The following is a 27,499-nucleotide window of genomic DNA, read 5'->3' as shown; positions in this document are numbered from 1 at the left end:
TCTGGCCCCTAGGGTTTCAGGTAAGAAATTATCAACCTGCAGTAGCTACCTCCTAAGGGTCATTTTGAAGATTAAATGAATTAATGTGAATAAAATGCATAGCATACTGCTCTGTATGTAGTATCTCAATATCTATTTACTATTATCATCAGTAGTTGTGATAATAATAAGTACTTTCTGGTAGACATACTCCCTGGGCCTCACAAGTGTTTCTTTTGCAAACACCATGAGCACAAAGCTACTCCTGACAAAGAATACAGTAAAAAAATAATAAAAATCCTAGAACCAGAGAGGATCTCAAGAGGTTACACTGTAAAGACTTTTGCTGAAAGCCTAAGGCATTTGGGAGATGTTTTTCTTTATTCTTTTAAAAGAAGAAATCGATGTGAGTTTTATAAAATACCCATGGTTAACTCCCGTTTTCCTGGTAACAGCTTTGAGGAAGTGCTTCAGAATCTACAATGAGAAGAAAGAAAAGAGAATGACTTCATATCTGATTCTAAAATAGAGTCCCTGTTTCTGTCATTATCAAAATCTCCCCAACCCTTTTAAAAGAAAAGAAAACTAATGTGTTTGTCATTCTTAGAGAGTCTTAAGACTGCCAGCAGGTTTACTCAAGATTTTGGATGTTTTACTGAAAAAAATACCAGTAAATATAGTAAAAAAAAAAAAAAAAGATTTGTTTGGGCAGTTCCATAAGTGTTGAGTTAGCATTGGTCAAAATTAATAAAATGTTTCCACCAAATGGGATAGGAATTTTTTTAAGTATCATTTTTTACTGAAGTATAGTTAATTTACAATGAATACATATATTTTTTTCAGACTCTTTTCCATTGTAGGCTATTATAAGATATTGAGTATAGTTCCCTATGCTATACAGTAGGTCCTTATTGTTTACCTATTTTATATATAGTAGTGTGTATATATTAATCCCAAACTCCTCATTTATCTCTCCCCCCCACCCCACTATCCCCTTTGGTAACCATAAGTTTGTTTTCTATGTCTGAGTTTATTTCTGTTTTGTAAATAAGTTCACTTGTATCACTTTTTTAGATTCCACATATAAGCGATATCATATGATATTTGTCTTTCTCTATCTGGCTTACTTCACTTAGTATGATAATCTCTAGGTCCATCCATGTTGCTGCAAATGGTATTATTCCATTCTTTTTTACTCCATTGTACATATATACCACATCTTCTTTGTTCATTCTTCTGTTGATGGACATTTAGGTTGCTTCCATGTCTTGGCTGTTGTAAACGGTACTTCTATGCACATTGAGGTGCATGTATCTTTTCAAATTAGAGTTTGGGAGAGGAATTTATTGGCCGTATACAAGGAACTGGTTAGCCTTGCAACCCATACAGTCCACACCTATATCTTCACCAGCATCAGCAGCACAGAGAAACACTGATGTCCACATTAACAACTCCTAGACATTATAACATGCGTTCAGAATACTTTGTGTTAGAAAACAAGATGAATGAAATGTTTTAGAAATATTTCCCTGGGACTTCCCTGGTGGTGTAGTGGTTAAGAATCCACCTGCCAGTGCAGGGAACATGGGTTCAATCCCTGGTCTGGGAAGATCCCACATGCCATGGAGCAACTAAGCCCATGCACCACAACTACTGAGCCTGTGCTCTAGAGCCCGTGAGCCACAACTACTGAGCCCACGCACCTAGAGCCAGTGCTCCGCAGCAAGAGAAGCCACCGCAATGAGAAGCCCATGCACTACAACGAAGAGTAGACCCTGCTCATTGCTACTAGAGAAAGCCCACGTTCACCAACAAAGACCCGATGCAGCCAAAAAAAAAAAAAAAAAAGTAAGAAATATTTCCCTAAAAAGCAGTTAAAATATAGAAGTTTGGATCACATAAGGTGCTAAACCCATAACTATATAGAAAACCTTCTTAGCCAATAATTTGTTCTCTTACTATCTCCAACAACAGGTATTTTTCTGAACTTGTATCTATGTCCTTACACATTCTTTCCATCTGATTTTCCTTCCCTCTGAGCTAAGGTAGTTAAGAGCTCTCCAAATCGCTCAGCCAATCATGCTTTCCAAACCCAAGCCATGAGCCCAACAGTTTCAGAACAACCTGGGCATCTGGTTAAAACTACAGAATCCCCAGCCTTATCCTGCCCCTACCAAGTCAGGATCTCTAGGAATGGGCCTGTGAATATGCATTTTAATAGGTTCCTAAGTGAAACCAGATTAGAATAATTCGTATCATTATCAACTGGTATTTGGATTGTAATTGTATCAGACGAACTGATTGTGCTAGCTGATCATCTCTGACTAGCTGCTTAACTGTATCTTTAAATAATGGAAATATGATCATTCAAATTCTCCAAGAAACAGACCTGGAGTCAAGAATTTGAGTGCAAGCAGATTATTTAGGAAGTGTAGGGAATACTAAAAGAGAAGTAGAAGGTGATAAGGAAAAGGAAGGCAGCTAATAGGGTGTGCGAGTGAGCCAGCTACCTTGGACACTGGAATGATTTATTGATTTATTTATTTTTGGCTGCCTTGGGTCTTTGTTGCTGCATGCGGACTTTCTCTAGTTGTGGCTAGCGGGGGCTACTCTTCGTTGCGGCGCACAGGCTTCTCGTTGTGGTGGCTTCTCTTGTTGCGGAGTACAGGCTCTAGTTGCACGGGCTTCAGTAGTTGTGGCATGTGGGCTCAATAGTTATGGCTCGCGGGCTCTAGAGCGCAGGCTAGGTAGTTGTGGCACATGGGCTTAGTTGCTCCACGGCATGTGGGATCTTCCCAGACCAGGGCTCAAACCTGTGTCCCCTGCATTGGCAGGCAGATTCTTAACCACTGCGCCACCAGGGAAGTCCTGGACACTGGATCTTAATCCCACTGGAAACTCGGAGAAAATATACAAAATGCACATTTCAGAATTATCCCTCTCAGGAGTCTTTATACAGTAACTCCTGAGAGTCGTTGGTTAAGGATTGTCCCCAGAAGGTGTTACTTCTCTGACACTTCTGCCTTGCCCTGCCCTACCCATGGGCAGCAGGGCCCATGAAATGAGAGCCCAGAGGTACAGACCCAGAGGTGCAGATAGTGGCAGTGGGACATCTGAGTACATTGGAGGATCTGAGGGTTATGAGAACAGCATTCACAGGACTGTGATGAAGCACTTGGTACAGTGCCTGGCATGCTAGATACCCAGTATTAACACTCTAATATAAGTTGCTCTCATGCAATTTTATAAGAAAACTTTTCTCTCTTAATCTAAACAGGATCAATTTTGTCCCCCAGTGGCTATCCGTTTTACATGTCACATAACAGAAAAAAATATAGTTGCTTGTTTTGTTTTTATATTTTCCAGAAATTCTACAGCCAAACCTTGGTGTTCCAGATTGCCCAGAGTGATCAAAAGCTTACTCTACTGGCACAGGGGCAAGGTCTAGAGCCGTGCTTGGAATTTAGTCCCTCAGTTCTGGAGCTGGGGCCACTGCTGCCTTATGCACCTGGAGATGAGGCCGAGGTGGTGGTGAAGAATCCCTGCAACTTTCCCATTGAGTTTTACTCCTTAGAATTTGACCAGCAATATCTTGTAGAAGAGAAGGTGAGCAGAGACCAAAACCAAACTCCATTTTCCTACACATGCTGGGCCTTGCCAGGTACTCTTCTCTCTGCCTGGACAACTTCCTCCTCACCTTTGCTCCTTCTTCCTGTGAACCCTTCCCTGTCAATTTAAAGATCACTTTGCAGGCTTTCCTGACCTACTTCCCTTGCCCTAAGCAGAATTCATTCTTCTTTGTGATCTCATTATACATTTGAAACAACTAATTTAAAAACTAATACATGCTCATGTTAAAATTCAAACAGTAAAGAATGTATGCCATAGTCATTATATTTGAAATGAGTTTCTTGTAGACGGCATATATTTGGGTCATCTTTTTAATATACTCTGGCAGTCTTTGTTTTTAATTGGTGTATTTAGACCATTTACATTTAATGTAATCACGTTAGGGCTTAAATCTGCCTTTTTTTTTTTTTCCTATTTGCTCTGGCTTGTATATTTTACAATTGCTCCTCCTTGTCCATTTTTTTTTAAACTTTATTCTTTAGAGCAGTTTTAGATTCACAGCAAAATTGAGGGGAAGATGCAGAGATTTTTCATATAACCCCTGCCCCCACACATGCACAGCCTCCCCCATTATCAACATCCCTCACTAGAATGGTATATTTTTTACAATTGATAAACCTATGTGACATCATAATCACCCAAAGTCCATAGTTTACATTACAGTTCACTCTTGGTGCATTCTATGGGTTTAGACAAATGTGTAACAACATGTAGCAATCATTATAGTGTCAAAGTATTTTCATTGCCCTAAATATCCTCTGTGCTCCACATATTCATCCCTCCCTCCTCCCAACCCCTGGCAACCATTAATCTTTTTTACTGTCTCTGTAGTTTTGCCTTTTCCAGAATGCCATATAGTTGGAATCATAGAGTATGTAGATGTTCAAATTGGCTTCTTTCACTTAGTAATATGCATTTAAGGTTCCTCCATGTCTTTTCATGGCTTGATAGCTCATTTCTTTTTAGTGCTGAATGATATTCCGTTGTCTGGAAATACCACAGTTTATTTATCCATTCACCTACTGAAAGACATCTTGGTTGTTTCCAAGTTTTGGCAATTATGAATAAAGCTGCTATAAACATCTGTGTGCAGGTTTTTGTGTGAACATAAGTTTTCAACTCTTTAGGTAAATGCCAAGGAGTATGATTGCTGGATTCTATGGTAAGTGTATGTTTAGTTTTGTAAGAAACTGTCAAACTGTCTTCCAAAATGGTTGTAACATTTTGCATTCCTACTAGCAGTAAATGAGAGTTCCTGTTGCTCCTTATCCTCACTAGCTTTTGATATTGTCAGGGTTTTGGATTTTGGCTGTTCTAATAGGTGTGTAGTGGTATCTCATTGTTGTTTTAATTTGCATTTCCCTGAAGGCATATATAATGTGGAATATCCATTCATACGCCTATTTGCCATCTGTATATTTTCTTTGGTGAGGTATCTGTTAAGGTCTTTGGCCCAATTTTTAATCAAGTTATCTGTTTCCTTATTGTTGAGCTTTAAGAGTTCTTTACATATTTTGAATAATAGTCCTTTATCAGATGTGTCTTTTTCAAATATTTTCTCCCAGTCTGTGGCTTGTCTTTTCATTCTCTTGACATTATCTTTTGCAGAGCAGAAGTTTTTCATTTTAATGAAGTCCAGCTTATCAATTACTTTTTTCATAGACTGTGCCTTTGGAGTTGTGTCTAAAAAGTCATCACCATACTCTAGGTCATCTAAATTTTCTGTTATGCTATCTTCTAGAAATTTTATAGTTTTATGTTTTTTATTTAGGTCTACAATTCATTTGAGTTAATTTTTATGAAGTTAAGATCCACTCAGATTTATTTTTTTGCCAGTGGATGTCCAATTCCAGCATCATTTGTTGAAAAAAACTCTTTGCTCCATTGTATTGCATTTGCTCCTTTAGGAAAGATCAGTTGACTATGTTTATTTGGGTCTATTTCTGGAATCTCTGTTCTTTTCCATTGATCTATTCAGGTCCATTTTTACTGTCTCTACCCTGCTGTCCTACCTTGAGGCTGATCTGTATAAACTATGCCTTTATCTAATACCCTTAGTACCCTACTTTTTAGAAACTGCCTCTTAGTTCCCTACTATGAGCAATAATGAAATTAGCTAAAAATCTCTTTTTACCTCTCCTCACCACCCTCTAATTTAAAATGATATTTCTTTACTTCCAGTTAATGCCTACTGGGTAATCATCTAATTTCCATCATTTAGTCTTAGTTCTACACTTGAACATATTTAATGCTAATTAAGTAATTTTAATTTCCATTATTTAGTCTTAGTTCTGCTAATTTCCATCATTTAGTCTTAGTTCTACACTTGAACATATTTAATGCTCAACACCAGTCCTTGTGATGAGGCTTCTCCATTCGCTACTGGGTTGTCAGAAGATCATTCTCTAGTGGATTCCTCAGGAAGGGACCGTGGGAACAATATTTCCTGAGTATTCCTGTGTTCGTAACTGTTTTCCCTTGGCTTTTGTGCTTGAAGATCAGTTTGATTGGATACAGTATCCTTGGCTCACATTTTCTGCACTCGTATATCTTACATACATTGCTCCATTGTTTTCTCATAAGGTCTTGCTGTTCATGAAGTGTGATGTTATATTAGCTATCTATTGCTGCAAAATAACTTACTCCCAAGCTTAGTCACATAAAACAATAAACATTTGTCATCTCATGTTTGCTCTGGGTCAGGAATTTAGGAATGGCTTAGATAAGATGGTCTGCTTCCTCTGGACTCTCCATCAACTTGGCCTTTGAATCTTCTATCTTCTTTACATCCAGTGTTTGTGCTCTGCCCGGTTTGGATTCTGTCCCTCTGGATTCGAGTCTTTTCATTAGGTATTTATTAGATGTTCAATGGCTTGTGTTGCCACAGCATCCTCTGCTGTGGGTCAGGGTCAGTGGAAAGCAGAATCCAAGACTCTGAGATTTGCATACAGAAGGTTTATCAGAGAGTACTCTCAGGGACGACACCTGTAAAGGATAAGGAACATTAGACCTAGGCAGACAGAGAAGGTAAGCTGTGATGACATTGCACAGAGACTTCAGCTGATCCCACAGGACACTCTGCAGCTGGGTTGGCTGTTTACAGTCACCTCAGATGAAGCAAGTTGGCCAGGCCTTTGTGTCTCTACATCAGCCAGCCTTTGGAATAGGCCTTCCTTTCCCCACTGATCTGCCATGCCACCTCTGTCCTGTGTCAAAGCTCCATATACACGTGGGTCTATTCTATGCTCTCACCTCCATTTCATTGGTCAGTTTCTCTATTCAGCATCAATACCACCCTGTCTATTGCTCCAACTTCATAATTCCTGATATCTGGTAGGACAGTCCTCTCTATTTTTCTTCATTAGCGTTTCAACTATTCTTAGCCCTTTGTTCTTCCATATAAATTTTAGAGTAAGCTCATTAATATTGGTTTTCAAACAACTAAAATTGGTGATCTTGGAGAAGGGTTACCTAACTGATTTTTCACACCAGTAAATTAGGTTGCATAGAAAGTAATTGCTTTCTAGGAGTTGATTTTACTGTCTTTTATAAATATACATACACACTAGTGTTGCTGGATTTAGCAGAAAGAAAAACAGGTTGCCGCAATTAAATTTGAATTCCAGATAAACAATATGGGACACATTTATACTTTAAAAATTATTCATTTTTTTATCTGAAATTTAAATTTAACTAGGCATCTTGTACTTCATCTGACAAGCCTAATATACATCCCTCTCTGTCTGTCTCTCTCTCAAATATACACACACACCCATACACATACCTAAACAGCCATTTTGCCTACTTTTCTCTGGATCCTCTATATATGAGACAGCCACCTTACCAAGACAACATTGCTATCCACAATATTTTTCAATAACATGTCACTCAAAGTGGATAATTGAGTTCTGTACTTTTGTCAATGGAAAACAACAACAACAAAAACAGTATATGTTATTTATAAAACAAGGGGAAAATTTTTTTCCACACGGGAAATGCCCAGGCACAAATGGGGCAAAATAAAAATTTGATATCCCCACAGATCCAGGGCTCAGCCTTACACTTTAGACCTCTGCAAAGGACCCTACCCTTTGAGATCCAGAAAGTATTTGTATACACCCCAGCCTTGGTCAGGGGCAGGGTTTTTATGAGATGGATGGCAGACCCACCTGGGACTGTGGGGAGGAAACTTCCAGTGGGACCAACAGCAGTTCCCATTCTCCTTGAGCAGATCTTGCGAACGCTGAAGGGCTATGATTCCTACAACTCCCTGCTGCTGCCTCCCCGCCTTCCGGGGGAAAACCTGCCCCCAGAGGTGTATGAATACTTTAAGGAGATGAAGAGGTCAAAAGAGGAGCAGATGAAGGTGAAATATCTGCAGAGTCTGGCACAGGAGAACGGTGAGAACTCAACAGTTCTGGAGCCCGTGGCTCCAGCCACTCCCCTGGCTTCTTTGAATTATCTCTGCTGGGAGACAAACCAGTTACGGAGCACCTTATGGATTTCATTTCTAACCCTTGCAAAATGGTCCTGTTGTCCCCATTGTAGGGATGCAGAGATGGGGACACATTCTGCTCTCACTAGAGTCTGGTGGGGAGTTAAGACTTAAAAACAGCTAATTCAGATATAGAAGGACACTTGCTAGATACCAAGCCCTGTGCTGAGGGCTTCACACGTACAGATGAGAGAGGAAGCACTGAGAAGCCAGGTCCACAGATTTAAGTGGCAGAATCAGGACTCAAGCCCAGGTCTCTCTGACTCTGGAGTCCACGACAATAACCACTCCACAGCCTCCACATCTGTGCCTAGGTGATGCAAGGTAATCCATCATGCATGGTAGATATTGGTGCCCTACGAGAGGTAGGGGTGGGAGTTCACATGAGGAAAGACCCTCGATGGTCCTCAAGGCCAAAACTCAATCACAAAGCTGGACTGTGCTCTTACGATCTTGCCCTTTCTTGCCCAGCACCCCAGAGTTATCCATCATCCACCCAGGATCCCCCCTTGTGTGCACTTGAGCATCAAGGTTCCAGGGAGACCTATGGGATCGTGTAGCTTGTTGGGGTGCTCACTTCTCTGCTTCCCTGTGCCCTCACCCTGGAAATTTGCCCTCCGTTCTTACTTGCCCTCTTCTTCTGCATAATAGTCATCACATGTATTTTCTTCACACTTGTCTCCCCTCTAGACAAGCCCCCATAAAGGCAGTGATCATGTATTCTGCAATGTACACCCAGTGCATGGACCAGCACCTGATACATCATAGTGCCTGATAAATGTTTCTGTAAGAGTTAATGAATGAATGAATGAAGTCCATTTCTCCTGCCCTTGGACCTGTCTTGATGTCTCTCAAGACAGAAGGTAGTCGGAGAACACTAATCTGCCCTAAAAGGAGAAGATGAGAGAAGAAGGCTGCCTGTCCACCCAGTCTCCTGGTTGTATTTATTGAGCATATTAGTTCACTAGAACTGCCACTGCAAATACCACAGACTGGGGGGCTTAACCAAGCAAAACTTATTTTCTCATAATTCTGGAGGCTAGAAATCCAAGATCAAGGTGTTGGTGGAATTGTTTTCTACTGAACCTCCCTCCGTGGCTTGTAGATGCCTGTCTTCCCCCTGTGTGTTCACAAGGACTTCCCTCTGTGTGTCTGTGTCCTAATCTCTTCCTATAAGAACACCAGTGATATTGGACTGTGGATGGCTTAGGACACTCATTTTAACTTAACTACCTCTTGAAAGGCCTTAACTTCAAATAGTCACATTCTGGGATACTGGGGCAGGGAGTGGAGTGTGGCACGGGGGTGGTGCTTAGGACTTCAGCAAATGAACTTTATGGGAACCAGTTCAGCCCATAACAAGCACCCAGTATGTTCCAAGCACTGAGCTGAAGCGCTAGAAGAAAGATCAATGAAATCAGCCCCTACCTTTGAGAGCTCAAAGTCAGGGAGGGGTGGGGGGATAGACATTTAAACTCAGGACTGCCTAGTGGCCTGAGGCAGAGAGTCATGAGGGTCTGCAATGTAAAGAGGACTTAGTGAGAGCTGAGAAGGGCCCATCGCTCTCATCCCTGTCCTACACGCCTTGGTTGTGGGTTCATTTTTCCATTTGGCCCATGGAAAGGTGATCTAGAGCCAGGACCTGAGGGTCAGTAGAAGTCCAGGGAGGCGCTCCCTCTGCTTCTCACCAGCACCTCTCTGAGCATCTGCTTACTTTGCTGTCACAGAGTACACGTCCTTCTCTGCTTCCAAACCACATCCAGGGAAGGCCAGCAGCTACAAGTCGTGTTGTTGCCATTCCCAGGAGAGCTACAACCTCTCTGACTCAAATTCAAAATTAAACAAAGAAGGTGTCTTGGCTCCAGGGTAGAGCTGGGTCACCTTGTACAATGACATCCCAATGCACCCACTGAAACTCTGTGGAATAGGGGCATTGACGATGGTGCGGGGCAGATAAAGTAGTAGATGTGCTCAACAATGACATGGAGAAATGTTCATGATAAAGGGGGAATGCAGGCTACAAATTGGTATGTGTATAGTATGATCCCAACTTCAGTTTTGAAAAATTTTTGAAAAGTTTTGAAAAATTAAAAATTAAAAATCTGAGAGGGGGCTTCCCTGGTGGCGCAGTGGTTGAGAGTCCACCTGCCGATGCAGGGGACACGAGTTTGTGCCCCAGTCCGGGAAGATCCCACATGCCGCGGAGCGGCTGGGCCCATGAGCCATGGCCGCTGAGTCTGCACGTCCGGAGCCTGTGCTCCACAACGGGAGAGGCCGCAACAGTGAGAGGCCTGCGTACCAAAAAAAAAAAAAAAAAAAAAAAAAATCTGAGAGGTTGCCACTCTCCTATACTGGTATCATAAAATGAAGCTGCTGTTCCTCTATCACCATTTCTTTGTCTATCTATATTTATTTCTGTAGCTAAATTTTATCATTTTTGCTCTTTTGAATTTCCCAAATTTTCTAAACCAAATGTATAATTTTGGTGTGTATTTTTTAATGTTAAAATGTAGAAAACACTCTGGGCAGAGAAATTTAACAGCAGACTGACTGCAGTTCTTGTTTATTGGGGTCAGATAGTCCAGGGTGATGGTAACCAGTTCAGTGATTCTCCTCTTTGTCTCTCTTCCCTCTTCTGCCCTATCTCCCTTGTCCTCCTCCCAACTCTTCCTGTGTGTTTCCATCCTTTGCTCCCTGGCAGAAGAGGACGATAGTCCCTTGTCAGAACAGGAAACCTCTGACAGCACGAAGAGGACCTCGCTTAGCCGAGGGATCTCTGTCACATCCTACCTGGAAGAGCAGCATATCCCAATGGTCAAGTCCGAGACCTACCCAGATGAAGAGGAGGATGAAGAAAGCCTGGAAAAAATCATGATTCAAAGTAACCAAGCATTTTAATGTTGGGGTACCTGTTCTCTCTAAGCAAAAGTGGGAAGGCTGTTCAGTGCCTTTCACCTTTCTCCATAAAATGCATCTTTCTAGCACTATTATATATTAATTCTACAATATGAATATGCCATCATTTATTTAGTCATTTCCCTTACTGTTGCATATTCAGCTAGTTTCCAATATTATTTTTCAGGAGAAGAGATTCCCCAAAGTGGGATTAAGAGTCAAAGAGTATCTGTATTTTCAATTGTAGTAGCTATGGACAGATTATTAGCCAAAACGGGCACTTTCGTGCACTACAGGGGGAGTGAGGCAACCTCTGCAGCAGATTACGTTTGTTATTTTAAAATAGGATGTTTACTAAGAAAAAGTCGTCCCCACTTCCTTCAGAACCCAGGTGAGTTCTGGGTGTGTCCGCATGTATGTGCATGCACACACACACCCATGCATATTTAATTTGCAGCTGACAAGCTTCACAACGTTGACAGCCACTCTTCAGAGGAGGTTGGGGAAGTAGAGAACAACCCAGTGAGCAAGGCCATTGCTCGCCACCTGGGCATTGACATTTCTGCAGAAGGCCGCATGGCCAAGAACCGGAAAGGCATCGCTATCGTCATCCATGGGACGCCCTTGTCAGGTATGCACAGCCCTGAGGGGTTTATGGTGAAGTTTGCACATGTAATTTTTTTTTTTTAACCTCTGGGTGATGCCTTTTCTTTAATTTATTTATTTTATTTATTTATTTATTTATTTTTGGCTGCGTTGGGTCTTCGTTGCTGCATGCGGGCTATCTCTAGTTGCGGCGAGTGGGGGCTGCTCTCTGTTGTGGTGCACGGGCTTCTCATTGCGGTGGCTTCTCTTGTTGCAGAGCGCAGGCTCTAGGTGCATGGGCTTCAGTAATTGTGACATGTGGGCTCAGTAGTTGTGGCTTGCATGCTCTAGAGCGCAGGCTCAGTAGTTGTGGCGCGTGGGCTTAGTTGCTCTGCGGCATGTGGGATCTTCCCGGACCAGGGCTTGAACCCATGTCCCCTGCGGTGGTGGGCGTATTCTTAAGCACTGCGCCACCAGGGAAGTCCTGCATGTGTAATTTTTGAGGCAGTAAAAGACCCTTCTGTTTGAAATTTATATACCAAAGGATTATCCCCAAATTGTTAAATTGCCAACTTCAGAGATATGGAGTTAGAGAAAGAGCAGGGACACCTCATTCTTAATTAATGCATCTCTGAATTGTTGGAGCTTGCATTCTTTCAATAATTTAATAACATTAAAATATTAAAGAAAAATCCAAGACATTAAGTTATTTAAAAAGAGAAGGGGGGGCTTCCCTGGTGGCACAGTGGTTGAGAATCTGCCTGCCAATGCAGGGGACATGGGTTCGAGCCCTGGTCTGGGAAGATCCCACATGCCGTGGAGCAACTGGGCCCGTGAGCCACAATTACTGAGCCTGCGCATACAGTTACTGAGCTTGCGCGTCTGGAGCCTGTGCTCCGCAACAAGAGAGGCCGCGATAGTGAGAGGCCTGCACACCGCGATGAAGAGTGGCCCCCGCTTGCCACAACTAGAGAAAGCCCTGGCACAGAAATGAAGACCCAACACAGCCATAAATAAAGAAATTTAAAAATTCATGACATATGTCAATATTTTTAAAAAAGAGAGAGAGAGGGGAAGAATATGTGCAAACTCTTTGGCTTGGCAGTATTACTTCTAAAAATTTATCTTAGGAAAATAATCACGTCGACAAAGATTAACTGCATGAGTGTTCACTGCAGCATTGGTGACCATACTAAGAATCTGGGAGCACTTGAAGCATTCAATATGCGGGACTAGTTAATTAAGCCATAGTATATTCACGCAGTGAATTATATCGCCATTATAAACAGTGTCTTGTACACCCATTTTCATAGCAGCATTATTCACAATAACGAAAAGGTAGAAACAGCCCAAGTATCCATTGATGGATGAGTGGATAAACTAAATGTGGTATAATGGGATATTTTTCACCTACAAAAGGAAGGAAATCCTCACACATGCTACAACATAGATGAACCTTGAAGACATTATGCTAAGTGAAAGAAGCTAGACATAAAAGAACAACTACTATATGATTCCATTTACGTAAGGTACCTACAGTAGTCATATTCATAGAGACATGAAGTAGAATGGTGGTTTCCAGGGGCTGAGAAAAGGGAGGAATGAGAGGTTATTGTTTACTGGGCAAAGAGTTTCCACTTGGGAAGATGAAAACGTGCTGGAGATGGATGGTGGTGATGGTTGCACAACAATGTGAATATCCTTAGCAGCTGAGCTGTACACTTAAAAACAGTTAAAATGGTAAATTTTGCATGTATACTATCACAATAAAAAAAGTACCATAGAAGTGTATTGAATGAATAGAAAAATGCTCATGATATATATCATTTTAAGTGAGAAAAAAAATGCCATGCTTACAATTTGTTATCTGTATTAATATCCTATTGCTACTGTAACAAATAACTACAAATTTAGTGACTTAAAAAAATGCAAGTTTACTTTCTTAGAATTCTGGAGGTCAGAAGTCTAAAATGGGTCAACAGGGCTTCATCCTTTCTCAAGGCTATAGCGAAGAATCCATTTCCTTGCCTTTTCTTGCTTCTAGAAACATTATCTGCATTCCCTGGGTCATGGCCCCTTCCTCCATCTTCAGAACCAGCATCATAACATCTTGTAGTCTGTCTGTCTATCTGTCTCGTCTCTCTCTCTCTCACTCTCTGTCTCTCTCTTTGCTTTCATCATCGCATCACCTGTTCTTACTCTGAGCATCCTGCTTCTCTTATAAGGACCCTTGTTATTACATTGGGCCCACCCAGATACTCCAGGGCAATCTCCAACATCAAGATTCTTAATCATACCTGCGAAGTCCCTTTAACATATAAGGTAACATATTCACAGGTTCCAGGGATTAGAATGTGGACATCTGAGTGGGGGAGGCATTATTCAACCTACCACATAACCCATTCTTTTTTAATAAGAAATACGAATAAAATAGTTACATATGCATACTGGGCAGCCATATGCTAACTGTAGTCTCTCTGGAAGATCAAATTTCTTTTATCCCTGCTGTTATTTCTGAATTTTCTGCTTTCTTTTTAATAAGCAGGTATTTTGAATGAGAAAAAAAATCAACACAAGTTATTCTTTAAACCAAAAAAGTCTCTTCCCATTAGAATCAGAGACAGTAAGAGCTACAAAATTTTTAAAGCTCATCTGATAGAATCACTTTTTAAGCCGAGGAGAAAATCCAGAGGGGACGTGGGTTGCCATAGCACAGAGCTCATCAGGGGTAGAATTAGGACCAGAATCCACGGTCCTAACTCCTGGCTCAGGTCTTGCCTCTCTTTTCTGCTGCCACCTCTGGCCACACGAGAGACTTAGAAGCAGAGACCTTGGAGAGATGACTTTCCAGTAGCTTCTGTTATAGAAGCTTCTTCTGTCTAGGACACTGAGGAAATGAGAGCTGTGAAATTCAACCTCCTGACCTTTTTTAATAGGAAAGTCAGCCACTGCAGTCAGCATGGCCAGGTACTACAGTGCAGCCTGCCTGAACTTCGACTCCATTGTGCTGCAAGCCATCTCCGATGGCAGCAACGTCGCAGGGATCCGGGCCCGTGAGCTCTGCATCAGGGCCGCCCTAGAGCAGTCCATGAAGGAAGAGGAGTATGGTGAGAGCCATTTCCCCTGACTCTTTGTGGCCAAGTGGCCCTTACCCCACTGGTAATGCACCTTCTCAGTTTCCCCCACCGAGCTTTTCTCCACAGCCCCATTGAAGGCTGACTTATAACATGCTGCCAGTTAGCATCCCAGAGAATTCTGTCCACCAGACACCTGTGGCTCTCCTGACTGCCCAATGCACTTGGCACTGCAGGGAGCAGGGCGATGGAAGAGATGTGGCCCACACCTTTGGAAGTGACCCCTGGAGGGGAGCAGACATGTGCTCATTCAGGGCAGAGGAAAATAATGTAACAGAACTACCAGCTTCTGTGAAAGACCAACTTTGGGATAGTTGGGTTCCAACAAGCATGATTTGGGGAAGTTTTCATGGAAGTGGGCTTTGAAGGAGGAGGAGAATGTTGACAGGCAAAGATGAAGATAAGGATATTCCAGGCCAAGAAAGCAGGGAAGCTGACAGTAAATTAAAGGTGGGAAGGCAGGTTAAGGCCAATCATAGTTGAATTTAATGCCAAGATTAGGAATTTCAATTTTATTTTGAAGGAAAAGAGGAGTTGGGCAGTTTTCACCCTATGGGAGAAATGGTCCGAAAGTTGCAGTAGGAAAGGAGCTCTAGTGATGTCTTGTAATGGAAGAGAGGTGAAGCTGAATATGAGTGGGGCTGGGCTGGCTGACCTGATAGCCGCATGCATGGCAGGGAATTGAAGGAGGGGGAGGCATTCAAGATGATGTTCACACCAAGATTTCTGGTCACAGAAACCAGGAAGAGAGCAATGTCATTTACCAAGACAGGGAACATGGGAGGAGGAGAAAGTTTACTGGAAAGGAAAATTAATTGAGTTTTTAAACCCCATAGTAGTGAGGCCTTACCTACCAGAGGTTAAGAATCCTGGCTCTCCCGGATTCTCTAAAGACATACAGGGCAGGAGGGTGGCTGCTCAGTGGGAAAATCTATCAAATATAATGAGAATACCTGCTCAGAGTAGAATCTTTTTTATATAAATACTTAGAACAGCATGCCGTCATTCCTGATAGTGTCCCATGCCTGCTAGATGATAAAACTGGCTGGGGCTTTCAGGGGTGTCCCCTCCCCTTGATACCTCTGCATGGGATGCTTAGAGAAATGGAAGATTCTTTGCTGGGAAGATAAGAGAAACAGCTCTTTAGTGGTCTAGGGGAGAAAGAATAATTTTCTCTCTACTCTTCTGAGTTCTTGACTGAGCCCCCCTGCAATAAAAGACAGATTAACAAGAGAAAAACAAACAAGTTTATTAACATGTATACTTCATGTACCGTGGGAGATACTGAGGGGAAAATGGATGGCTTTAGAATTCAGAAGTAGATGCCACCTTAATAGGGAAAGGGAAGGGGGATGTAGTCCTCTTAGGGGAGGGAAGATGGTTTTTAGGAAAGATGAGGGACCCTTACAAGAATGGATGGGAGGTGTGGCTGTTTGTGATAAAGTCTTTCTGGGTGTGGTATGGACTTGAGTCTCCTCTCCTGTGATAAGAGTCCATCTCCCTAGTTGGTGAAACTCTCTGGAAGGGGACTTGTGACACTGGAGCTTCTTTTGGAGGTTCTGTCTTTGAGCAAATAAGGGGAGGTCAAGGAAAGCCACTCCCTGCATTTACTGTGTTTCAGGTGCCTACAGCTCAAAATAACCAATATGCCAACGCAGCATATTTTAAGGTGGCATATCCTGAACTCCTGTAGTCATATTTTGGGGTGGCATATTCTGATACCACTTAGTGGGAACCCCAGGCTGCATCACAATTCCAGTTCTCTTAGATTTTTTGTTTCCTTTTCTGTCAAATAAACTGCATTTCACAGAAGTCTTTGGAGCTGTGTTGACATCTCGTGACAAATCATGAATTTGAGCTCCCTGAGAAAGTAATGTCAAGCTAAAGGCTTAATAACTGGGGGAGACTTCCTCAACAAGGTGAGGGGTGCAGCCGCTGGAGTAGAGGAAATCAGCCCAGAAAGTTCCAGAAAGAGAGGAGAGGGATGGATAGGGCAGGATGGGAGCTTGGGGAACACTTCACATTTTAGGAGGAGGTGGGGGCAGGGGGAGAAGCCAGGGGAGGCGGAGAAGGCAGAGTGAGGGTCAGAAGGGTGGGCAGTCAGGAGAGCTACAGGCGGGACAGGGCCAGAAGGACTTTCGCATCTCTGCGGAGCCCTGGTTGGAGTCTGGGAGACCCTTCCCGCTTTATTTTCCTCATAGCCCTTACCCTTAGTTAACAGACTATTTATTTTATTTACTTATTTTATTGTCTGCCTGCTCCACGCCACCCCCGCCCCGGCCACAAATGTGAGCTTCAGAGGGCAGAGATTTGTGTTAGTTTTCATCACTAATGTATTCCCGGCCTCTAGACTAGTGCTTGGCACATAGTAGACACAGAGTAAAGATTTGTAAAAATGTGTGAAATCAGTAAGTGAATATAATCAGAGGTGGCTGAAGGTTCAGATAGAATGAGCCCTGAGGAGAGGGCCGCTGTAGTTCACAGTTCGGAGGTCACTGGTGACTTTGGAGAAAACCCTCTCAGTGATGGGGTTAAAGCCAGACCTGCATTTGCTGTTTGCTGTGGAGTCAGCAGGCTGTACTGAAGTGGAAGTGACCAGTCTAAACCTGTCTGTCCCACACAGGACCCACCGGCCCCTTGAAATGTGCCTAGTCCAAACTGAGATGTGCTCTCAGTATACAATGCATGCTGGGTTTTGAAGATGTAGTAAGAAAAAAGACTGTAAAACAACACAGTAATCATTGTGGTAGGTTTCCAGGGCAGTCAGGACTGTAGTGTACCAGCAGTTTCAGAGATGATTACCCTCTGGGTTGGAAGAGAAAGTGGGGGAGAGTATCGTGGGATCCCCTGGGAAGATGAGCAGTGAAGAGCCCGGGGCACCAGGCCAGGCTCTGCACACAACCGTCATCATCATCTGTCCTCAGTGGGTGGAGCCTCTTCTCTCAGCCCTGCTAAGCCAGCTGCAGGTGGAGATGGCTTTGTAGTCTTCAAAAGAATCACACTACGTTTCAACTTGCCATCCTTGCTATTATTTCCTTATTATCCTAAGGTGACTTTTTTTTTTTAATTTATTTATTTATTTTTGCTGTGTTGGGTCTTTGTTTCTGTGTTAGGGCTTTCTCTAGTTGCGGCAAGCGGGGGCCACTCTTCATCGCAGTGTGCAGGCCTCTCACTATCGCGGCCTCTCTTGTTGCGGAGCACAGGCTCCAGATGTGCAGGCTCAGTAGTTGTGGCTCACGGGCCTAGTTGCTCCGTGGCATGTGGGATCCTCCCAGACCAGGGCTCGAACCCGTGTCCCCTGCATTAGCAGGCAGACTCTCAACCACTGCGCCACCAGGGACGTCCCCTAAGGTGACTTTTAATATAAACTCTCTCTCTCTGTGTAGCCCAGGAGGCTGCTGCTTTGAGCCAAAATGCCGTGGGACAGATGCGACTGAGCAGTGAGACCCTGGGGAAGTTAACTTCAGAATCCACTCTGGTAACTCCCGAAATTAAACCTGCCAAGCCTGTGCGTGGGAGTGTGCTCCTCAACAAAGGCAAAGCAGACAGCCACAGCTCTGTGTCTCAGAAGCAGCATCACCAGCCCTCGTCCGAAACACCACAGGTACAAATCAGGGCTCCCGGGAGGAAGGTTGGGATTTTTCCTTCCCTCTCCCCCTCTTCTCTTTTTTCTCCTCTTCCTCGGCATCTTGCATCCAGGTTAGCACAACTTCATTCCTACAGGTGCCCTTGCCAGGAAGGCCTAAGTACTGTCCCTGTACCACTCCTGAACGGAGTGTTCATCTAGCAGGTGTGAACCAAGTACCTTTAACGTTATAGGCATTGGGTTGGGTGCTGGCAAAGTGAAGATAAATAAAGCAAAATTCTTTCACTCAAGCTGAACTAAGAGTCTGATAAGGGTGATAACCACACATTCAAATATATGCAATAAAAAGAGATTGGTGACAAAAGAGGTGTGTAAAAAGAATTAGGTTGAACCATATGAAACTGCCAGTATTCAACCACTCGGGAACTCTATTGCAGCAATTTCATATGGCTCAAACTACTACTAAAGGCATGTGAAGGATGGAACCATGAATATAAGTTGTGGGAGAGCAGCAGGGGAGTCTTGGAAAGTCATAAAGAAGCCAGAGAGTTTGAGTCACATGCCGAGGGACTTCAAAAACAATCTCAGCAGGTGAGATGAATAGCAGGTGCTGAAGTCAGAGACAGTGGGTGGCACAGTGAGAGACAGGTGGGTAATGAGTTGTGAGTGGGAAAGCCGAGTCAAATGAGTATAGGCTTCTAAGATATTTGAAGAAAAGGGAAAAAAGATCAAGTAGTCATTAGAGGAGCAAACCCAGAGTCAGTGAGTTCTTTCTCTGAAAGGAGGTGGAGGCACAACGAGGTCTATTAAGATAGCTCCTGGAGAAGTATAAGGTGATGATCTACCCAAGAGGGAATGAGATTCCAGGAAGAAACAGGGAGGGCAGGATTAAGCATAGTTGAGGAAGTTGGGAGCCATCTTCCTCTAGAGTCAATAAAGGTGAAAGTAGATATAGCTACTTGTAGGGGTACCAAAATGGAGGTTGGAGAAGGTCTTGCTGAATGGCCCTAAGATGTGTGCAGGATGCATGGTCTTTGTGGGCAGTGTTGAGGAAGTTGGGTTGCATAGCCTGCTTGAGAAGAATGATAAAGAAAGCACTGATGTGTCCACTGTAAAAACAGAACCAGAAATTGGTGGTGGACAAAAGAAAAGATAGTTGAGAGTGCTGATGGCCCAGGCAAGATGTGAAGCCATAACTTCACGCTTGTAAGATTTCCCTAAGCAGCCCCTGGCAGCCCTTATTCAGAGGCAGAGAGAGAAGATGTCATCATTGCAGGTGTGGGGGTGTGCTCGGAACAAGCGTCAAGGGAGTTGAGAGTCGCATCAGTATAGGAAATCTGGCCTAGGTAGAGAAGGAATTAAAAGAAGGACAATAGAATGGGAGAAATAGGAAGAGTAAAAGGGTCTGTGGGTCTTGCTTCAGTCTGAGAGTGCTGTATAGGGGGAATGGGAGAGGTAGACATTTCAGAGAAGGTTGCTGAGGTGAATGGAGCAGAGAAGAGGAGAATCACACGTGTTGGTGGGGCAGGTCAATGGCGGGTTGGTGGGGCAAGTAGAGCACTGGATGGGGCATGTGGACAGAGTGGAGGTGAAGGTCTTCATGTAAGAGGAGGTATGCTGGTTGGATGGGGCATCCATGGGGTGGGATTTATGCCAGATGATGTCACATGATCTTCACTTCAGTTGCATGTTCTTCTAGCACCTTGAAAACTGAAACCGTTGACTCAGTTTCTTTTGGAGCATCATCCTTTTAATCCTCTTCTCCAAGATCTAATAGAATATTCTTTACTTAGATGTTTATGGATGAACTGAACCCATATATTTCTATTAAATACGGTATCATGGGAAATGATTTTCTTTGGTTTGTTTCTGCCAATCTGGATAGTAAAGTGAAGCTTTTTAGAACATATCAAAGGCAGCAGAAAATCCCAATTCTGACTCCTATCTAAATAGCAACTTAAAACCTGTTCAATATCACAGTAGAAATCAGAGTTCAAAGACCTTCCCCCACCCGCACTGCACATGTGTCTGCCAGCATTGCTCCAGTGTTACAGGATCAAGTGGTTTGGACAGCTGTTGCCTTGTCAGAGTGCTTTTCCTAGAGATGGCTGTTTGGTTTTCTTGAAGCTCTCCTAAAGCATGAACTCTTCAATGATGGAAATTTTAGTCATGGTGCAAATGGGAAGAAATGTGTACTATGTCACATGATGAAGAAATGACCTGTAATATAAGGTCATTCACCAGTTTGAAATCCTAATCTTTTGAATATTTAATCCAACACCCTGACTCTTCAATTCCACGGCCTCCTCATCTACTCACTACCGTGGTCATATTCTAGACCTTATTCACTGTGGCCTGTAGACTTGTGATCTCTACATCACACATCCTACTTTTTGACAACCATCTTCTAACTTTCCAGATGACCTATTCTGGTAAATAATGGGTCCCAATGAAACCTCCAGTTCACATCTTCACTGCCTACCGACCCCTTCATTTCCTTTCTTACTCAGTTTGGATTCACGGTCCATCACTATAGGTGCTCCCTTTCCCCTTCCCCTTCATCGTACTCTCAATTCTCCACCTCCTCCATGTAGGGCAGTTGAACGTAGCTAGAAAAAACTGTCATCTTTCCTGAATGGTCTTAATTTAAATTTAAGACCACAGGGATTGGAACCAAGATGGTGGAGTAGAAGGACATGCTCTCACTCCCTCTTGCGAGAACATCAGAATCACAACTAGCTGCTGGACAGTCATCGACAGGAGGACACTGGAACTCACCAAAATGATACCCCACATCCAAAGACAAAGAAGCCACAATGAGACAGTAGGAGGGGCACAATCACAGTAAAATCAAATCACATAACTGCTGGGTGGGTGACTCACAGATTGGAGAACACTTATACCACAGAAGTCCACACACTGGAGTGAAGGTTCTGAGCCCCACATCAGGCTTCCCAACCTGGGGGTCTGGCAACGGGAGGAAGAATTCCTAGAGAATCAGAATTTGAAGGCCACTGGGATTTGATTGCAGGACTTCGACAGAACTGGGGGAAACAGAGACTCCACTCTTGGTGGGCACCCACAAAGTAGTGTGCGCATCAGGACCCAGGGGAAGGAGCAGTGACCCCAGGGGAGACTGAACCAGACCTACCTGCTGGTGTTGGAGGGTCTCCTGCAGAGGCAGGGGCTAGATGTGGTTCACAATGAGGACAAGGACACTGGCAGCAGAAGTTCTGGGAAGTACTGCTTGGCGCGAGCCCTCCCAGAGTCCGCCATTAGCCCCACCAAAGAGCCTGGGTAGGCTCCAGTGTTGGCTCGCTTCAGGCCAAACAACCAACAGGGAGGGAACCCAGCCCCACCCATCAGTAGACAAGTGGATTAAAGTTTTACTGAGCTCCGCCCACCAGAGCAACAGTCAGCTCTACCCACCGCCAGTCCCTCCCATCAGGAAACGTGCATAAGCCTCTTCGATAGCCTCATCCACCAGAGGGCAGACAGCAGAAGCAAGAAAAACTACAATCCTGTAGCCCATGGAACAAAAACCACATTCACAGAATGATAGACAAGGTGAAAAGGCAGAGGGCTATGTACCAGATGAAGGAACAAGATAAAACGCCAGAAAAACAACTAAATGAAGTGGAGATAGGCAATCTTCCAGAAAAAGAATTCAGAATAATGATAGTGAAGATGATCCAGGACCTCGGAAAAAGAATGGAGGCAAAGATCGAGAAGATGTAAGAAATGTTTAACAAAGACCTAGAAGAATTAAAGAACAAACAAAAAGAGATGAACAATACAATAACTGAAATGAAAAATACACTAGAAGGAATCAATAGCAGAATAACTGAGGCGGAAGAACGGATAAGTGACCTGGAAGACACAATGGTGGAATTCACTGCTGCAGAACAGAATAAAGAAAAAAGAATGAAAAGAAGTGAAGACAGCCTAAGAGACCTCTGGGACAACATTAAGTGCAACAACATTCGCATTATAGGGGTCCCAGAAGGACAAGAGAGAGAGAAATGACCAGAGAAAATATGTGAAGAGATTATAGTCGAAAACTTCCCTAACATGGTAAAGGAAATAGCCACCAAGTCCAGGAAGCACAGAGTCCCACACAGGATAAACCCAAGGAGAAACACGCTGAGACACATAGTAATCAAACTGGCAAAAATTAAAGACAAAGAAAAATTATTGAAAGCAGCAAGGGAAAAATGAAAAAGTAACATACAAGGAAACTCCTGTAAGGTTAACAGCTGATTTCTCAGCAGAAACTCTATAAACCAGAAAGGAGGGCATGATATACTTAAAGTGATGAAAGGGAAGAACCTACGACCAAGATTCCTCTACCTGGCAAGGATCTCATTCAGAATCGATGGAGAAATGAAAAGCTTTACAGACAAGCAAAAGCTAAGAGAATTCAGCACCACCAAACCAGCTCTACAACAAATGCTAAAGGAACTTCTCTAAGTGGGAAACACAAGAGAAGAAAAGGACCTACAAAAACAAACCCAAAACAATTAAGAAAATGGTAATAGGAGCATACATATTGATAATCACCTTAAACATGAATGGATTAAATGCTCCAACCAAAAGACATGGGCTTGCTGAATGGATACAAAAACAAGACCCATATATATATGCTGTCTACAAGAGACCCACTTGAGACCTAGAGACACATACAGACTGAAAGTGAGGGGGTGGAAAAAGATATTCCATGCAAATGGAAATCAAAAGAAAGCTGGAGTAGCAATACTCATATCAGACAAAATAGACTTTAAAATAAAGAATGTTACAAGAGACAAGGAAGGACACTACATAATGATCAAGGGATCGATCCAAGAAGAAGATATAACAATTATAAATATATATGCACCCAACATAGGAGCATCTCAATACATAAGGCAACTGCTAACAGCTATAAAAGAGGAAATCGACAGTAACACAATAATAATGGGGGACTTTAACACCTCACTTACACTAATGGACAGATCATCCAAAATGAAAATAAATAAGGAAACAGAAGCTTTAAATGACACAATAGACCAGATAGATTTAATTGATATTTATAGGACATTCAATCCAAAAACAGCAGATTACACTTTCTTCTCAAGTGTGCATGGAACATTCTCCAAGATAGATCACATCTTGGGTCACAAATCAAGCCTCAGTAAATTTAAGAAAATTGAAATCATATCAAGCATCTTTTCTGACCACAGCGCTATGAGATTAGAAATGAATTACAAGGAAAAAAACGTAAAAAAAACAAACACATGGAAGCTAAACAATACACTACTAAATAACCAAGAGACCACTGAAGAAATCAAAGAGGAAATCAAAAAATACCTAGAGACAAGTGACAATGAAAACATGATGACCCAAAAGCTATTGGATGCAGCAAAAGCAGTTCTAAGAAGGAAGTTTATGGCTATACAAGCCTACGTCAAGAAACAAGAAAAATCTCAAACAATCTAACCTTACACCTAAAGGAACTAGAGAAAGAAGAACAAACAAAACCCAAAGTAAGGAGAAGGAAAGAAATCATAAAGATCAGATCAGAAGTAAATGAAATAGAGACAAAGAAAACAATAACAAAGATCAATAAAACTAAAAGCTGGTTCTTTGAGAAGATAAACAAAATTGATAAACCATTATCCAGACTCATCAAGAAAAAGAGGGAGAGGACTCAAATCAATAAAATTAGAAATGAAAAAGGAGAAGTTACAACACACTGCAGAAATACAAAGCATCCTAAGAGACTACTACAGGCAACTCTATGCCAATAAAATGGACAACCTGGAAGAAATGGACAAATTCTTAGAAAGGTATAACCTTCCAAGACTGAACCGTGAAGAAAAAGAAAATATGAACAGACCAATCACAAGTCATGAAATTGAAACTGGATTAAAAATCTTCCAACAAACAAAAGTCCAGGACCAGATGGCTTCACAGGTGAATTCTATCAAACATTTACAGAAGAGCTAACACCCATCCTTCTCAAACTCTTCCCAAAAATTGGAGAGGAAGGAACACTCCCAAACTCATTCTATGAGGCCACCATCACCCTGATACCAAAACCACACAAAGATACTACAAAAAAAGAAAATTACAGACCAATATCACTGATGAATATAGATGCAAAAATCCTCAGCAAAATACTAGCAAACAGAATTCAACAACACATTAAAAGGATCATACACCACGATCAAGTGGGATTTATCCCAGGGATGCAAGGATTCTTCAATATACGCAAATCAATCAACGTGATACACCATATTAACAAATTGAAGAATAAAAACCATATGATCATCTCAATAGATGCAGAAAAAGCTTTTGACAAAATTCAACCCCCATTTATGATAAAAACTCTCCAGAAAGTGGGCATAGAGGGAACCTACTTCAACATAATAAAGGCCAAATCCGAGCAACCCACAGCAAACATCATTCTCAAACGTGAAAAACTGAGAGCATTTCCTCTAAGATGAGGAAAAAGACAAGGTTGTCCACTCTCGCCACTATTATTCAACCTAGTTTTGGAAGTCCTAGCCACGGCAATCAGAAGAGAAAAAGAAATAAAAGGAATACAAATTGTAAAAGAAGAAGTAAAACTGTCACTGTCTGCAGATGACATGATACTATACATAGAGAATCCTAAAGATGCCACCAGAAAACTACTAGCGCTAATCAATGAATTTGGTAAAGTTGCAGGATACAAAATTAATGCAGAGAAATCTCTTGCATTCCTATACACTAATGATGAAAAGTCTGAAAGAGAAATTAAGGAAACACTCCCATTTACCATTGCAACAAAAAGAATAAAATACCTAGGAATAAATCTACCTAGGGAGACAAAAGACCTGTATGCAGAAAACTATACGACACTGATGAGAGAAATTAAAGATGATACCAACAGATGGAGAGATATACCATGTTCTTGGATTGGAAGAATCAATATTGTGAAAATGACTCTATTACCCAAAGCAATCTACAGATTCAATGCAATCCCTATGAAATTACCAATGACATTTTTTTGCGGAACTAGAACAAAAAATCTTAAAATTTGTATGGAGACACAAAAGACCCCGAATAGCCAAAGCAGTCTTGAGGGAAAAAAACGGAGCTGGAGGAATCAGACTCCCTGACTTCAGACTATACTATAAAGCTACAGTAATCAAGACAATATGGTACTGGCACAAAAACAGAGACATAGATCAATGGAACAGCATAGAAAGCCCAGAGATAGACCCACGCAGCTATGGTCAACTAACCTATGACAAAGGAAGCAAGGATATACAATGTAGAAAAGACAGTCTCTTCCATAAGTGGTGCTGGGAAAACTGGACAGCTACATGTAAAAGAATGAAATTAGAACACTCCCTAACACCATACACAAAAATAAACTCAAAATGGATTAGAGACCTAAGTGTAAGACTGGACACTATAAAACTCTTAGAGGAAAACATAGGAAGAACACTCTTTGACATAAATCACAGCAATATCTTTTTTGACCCACCTTCTAGAGTAATGGAAATAAAAACAAAAATAAACAAATGAGACCTAATGAAACTTCAAAGCTTTTGCACAGCAAAGGAAGCCATAAACAATACGAAAAGACAGCCCTCAGAATGGGAGAAAATATTTGGAAACGAATCAACGGACAAAGGATTAATCTCCAAAATATATAAACAGCTCATGCAGCTCAATATTAATAAAACAAACAACCCAATCCAAAAATGGGCAGAAGACCTAAATAGAGATTTCTCCAAAGAAGACATACAGATGGCCAAGAAGCACATGAAAAGCTGCTCAACATCACTAATTGTTAGAGAAATGCAAATCAAAACTACAATGAGGTATCACCTCACACCAGTTAGAATGGGCATCATCAGGAAATCTACAAACAACAAATGCTGGAGAGGGTGTGGAGAAAAGGGAACCCTCTTGCCCTGTTGGTTGAAATGTCAATTGATTCTGCCACTATGGAGAACAGCATGGAGGTTCCTTAAAAAAAATAGAGCTACCATATGATCCAGCAATCCCACTACTGGGCATATATACCCAGAGAAAACCATAATTCAAAAAGACACATGCACCCCAGTGTTCACTGCAGCACTATTTACAGTAGCCAGGTCATGGAAGCAACCTGAATGCCCATCGACAGAGGAATGGATAAAGAAGATGTGGTACATATATACAGTGGAATATTACTCAGCCATAAAAAGGAACGAAATTAGGTCATTTGTTGAGACGTGGATGGATCTAGAGACTGTCATACAGAGTGATGTAAGTCAGAAAGAGAAAAAAAAATATCGTATATTAACGCATATATGTGGAACCTAGAAAATGGTACAGATGAACCGGTTTGCAGGGCAGAAATAGAGACACAGATGTAGAGAACAAACGTATGGACATCCAGGGTGGAAAGCGGCAGGGGGGTTGGTGGTGGTGGTGTGATGAACTGGGCGATTGGGATTGACATGTATACACTGATGTGTGTAAAATTGGTGACTAATAAGAACCTGCTGTATAAAAAAATAAATTAAATTAAATTAAAAATTAAATAAATAAATTTAAGACCACAAATCTCAAGTGGACTCTCAGATCTGCCCTAGTATATTTGCCCTCCATCTCTTCAAGATAGCTGTTTTATTGCCATTACCCCTCTCCAAACCTCTGAGACACTTTCCTCTTTCTCATTCTCAGCTACTGATCTCTCTTCTGGCTTCATGGAGGGCACAGCAACAACCAGAAGACAACCACCTTATCCTCCAACCACCAAACCTACCAGCCAACCTTCATTCTCACCTGGTGCTATGCCTTCCCTGCCCCAGAGTAACTGCCCCTGCTCTCATCCAAAGCCTGCCCCTGCTCTCATCCAAATCCTACCCCTACACATGAGCACTGGACTCCACCCCTTCTCTCTCATTCAAGGGCTCAATCCCTGCAGTTGTGTCCTCTCTCTCATTTGTTTATCTCCCCTGTCTGTTGAATCCTTCCTGTCATCATCTATGCATGCTGCATTACCTCCCAACTTTAAAATACTTTCCCACAGCCCCAGATCCCCCTACAGGTATTACCTCATCTCTCAGCTCCTCTCCATAGCTATTGCTCCAAAGGGTTGCTGGATGATTGCGTCCTTGTCCTCACCACCATTGTCTCTTCCACCTATTCCAGTGAGCCTTTGTCCTCACCACG

The 27,499-nt window shown here is 42.3% G+C and overlaps 1 protein-coding gene across 6 annotated transcripts in view; it reads left to right on the top strand.

The window, feature by feature from the left end:
* Positions 1-27,499, top strand: part of HYDIN (HYDIN axonemal central pair apparatus protein) — a 432,533-nt gene that overhangs the window by 313,906 nt on the left and 91,128 nt on the right. For 5 of the 6 annotated variants that reach the window (XM_079907191.1, XM_079907192.1, XM_079907194.1 and 2 more), the window contains 3 exons: positions 3,346-3,585; positions 10,806-10,985; positions 11,457-11,591. In XM_079907191.1, coding sequence (XP_079763317.1) covers positions 3,346-3,585; positions 10,806-10,979 — 414 coding nt within the window. In that variant the 3' untranslated portion in view covers positions 10,980-10,985; positions 11,457-11,591. Of the gene's footprint in view, positions 1-3,345; positions 3,586-7,840; positions 8,010-10,805; positions 10,986-11,456; positions 11,631-14,520; positions 14,692-18,104; positions 18,323-27,499 lie in introns of those variants that run through there. The other variant, XM_079907197.1, reaches the window with a different exon arrangement.

The sequence above is a fragment of the Stenella coeruleoalba genome (genome assembly GCF_951394435.1).
Source record: "Stenella coeruleoalba genome assembly, chromosome: 20".
Taxonomy (NCBI): Eukaryota; Metazoa; Chordata; class Mammalia; order Artiodactyla; family Delphinidae; genus Stenella; species Stenella coeruleoalba.
The sequence above is the reverse complement of the archived record's forward strand: the minus strand, read 5'-3'. Positions and strand labels throughout refer to the sequence as shown.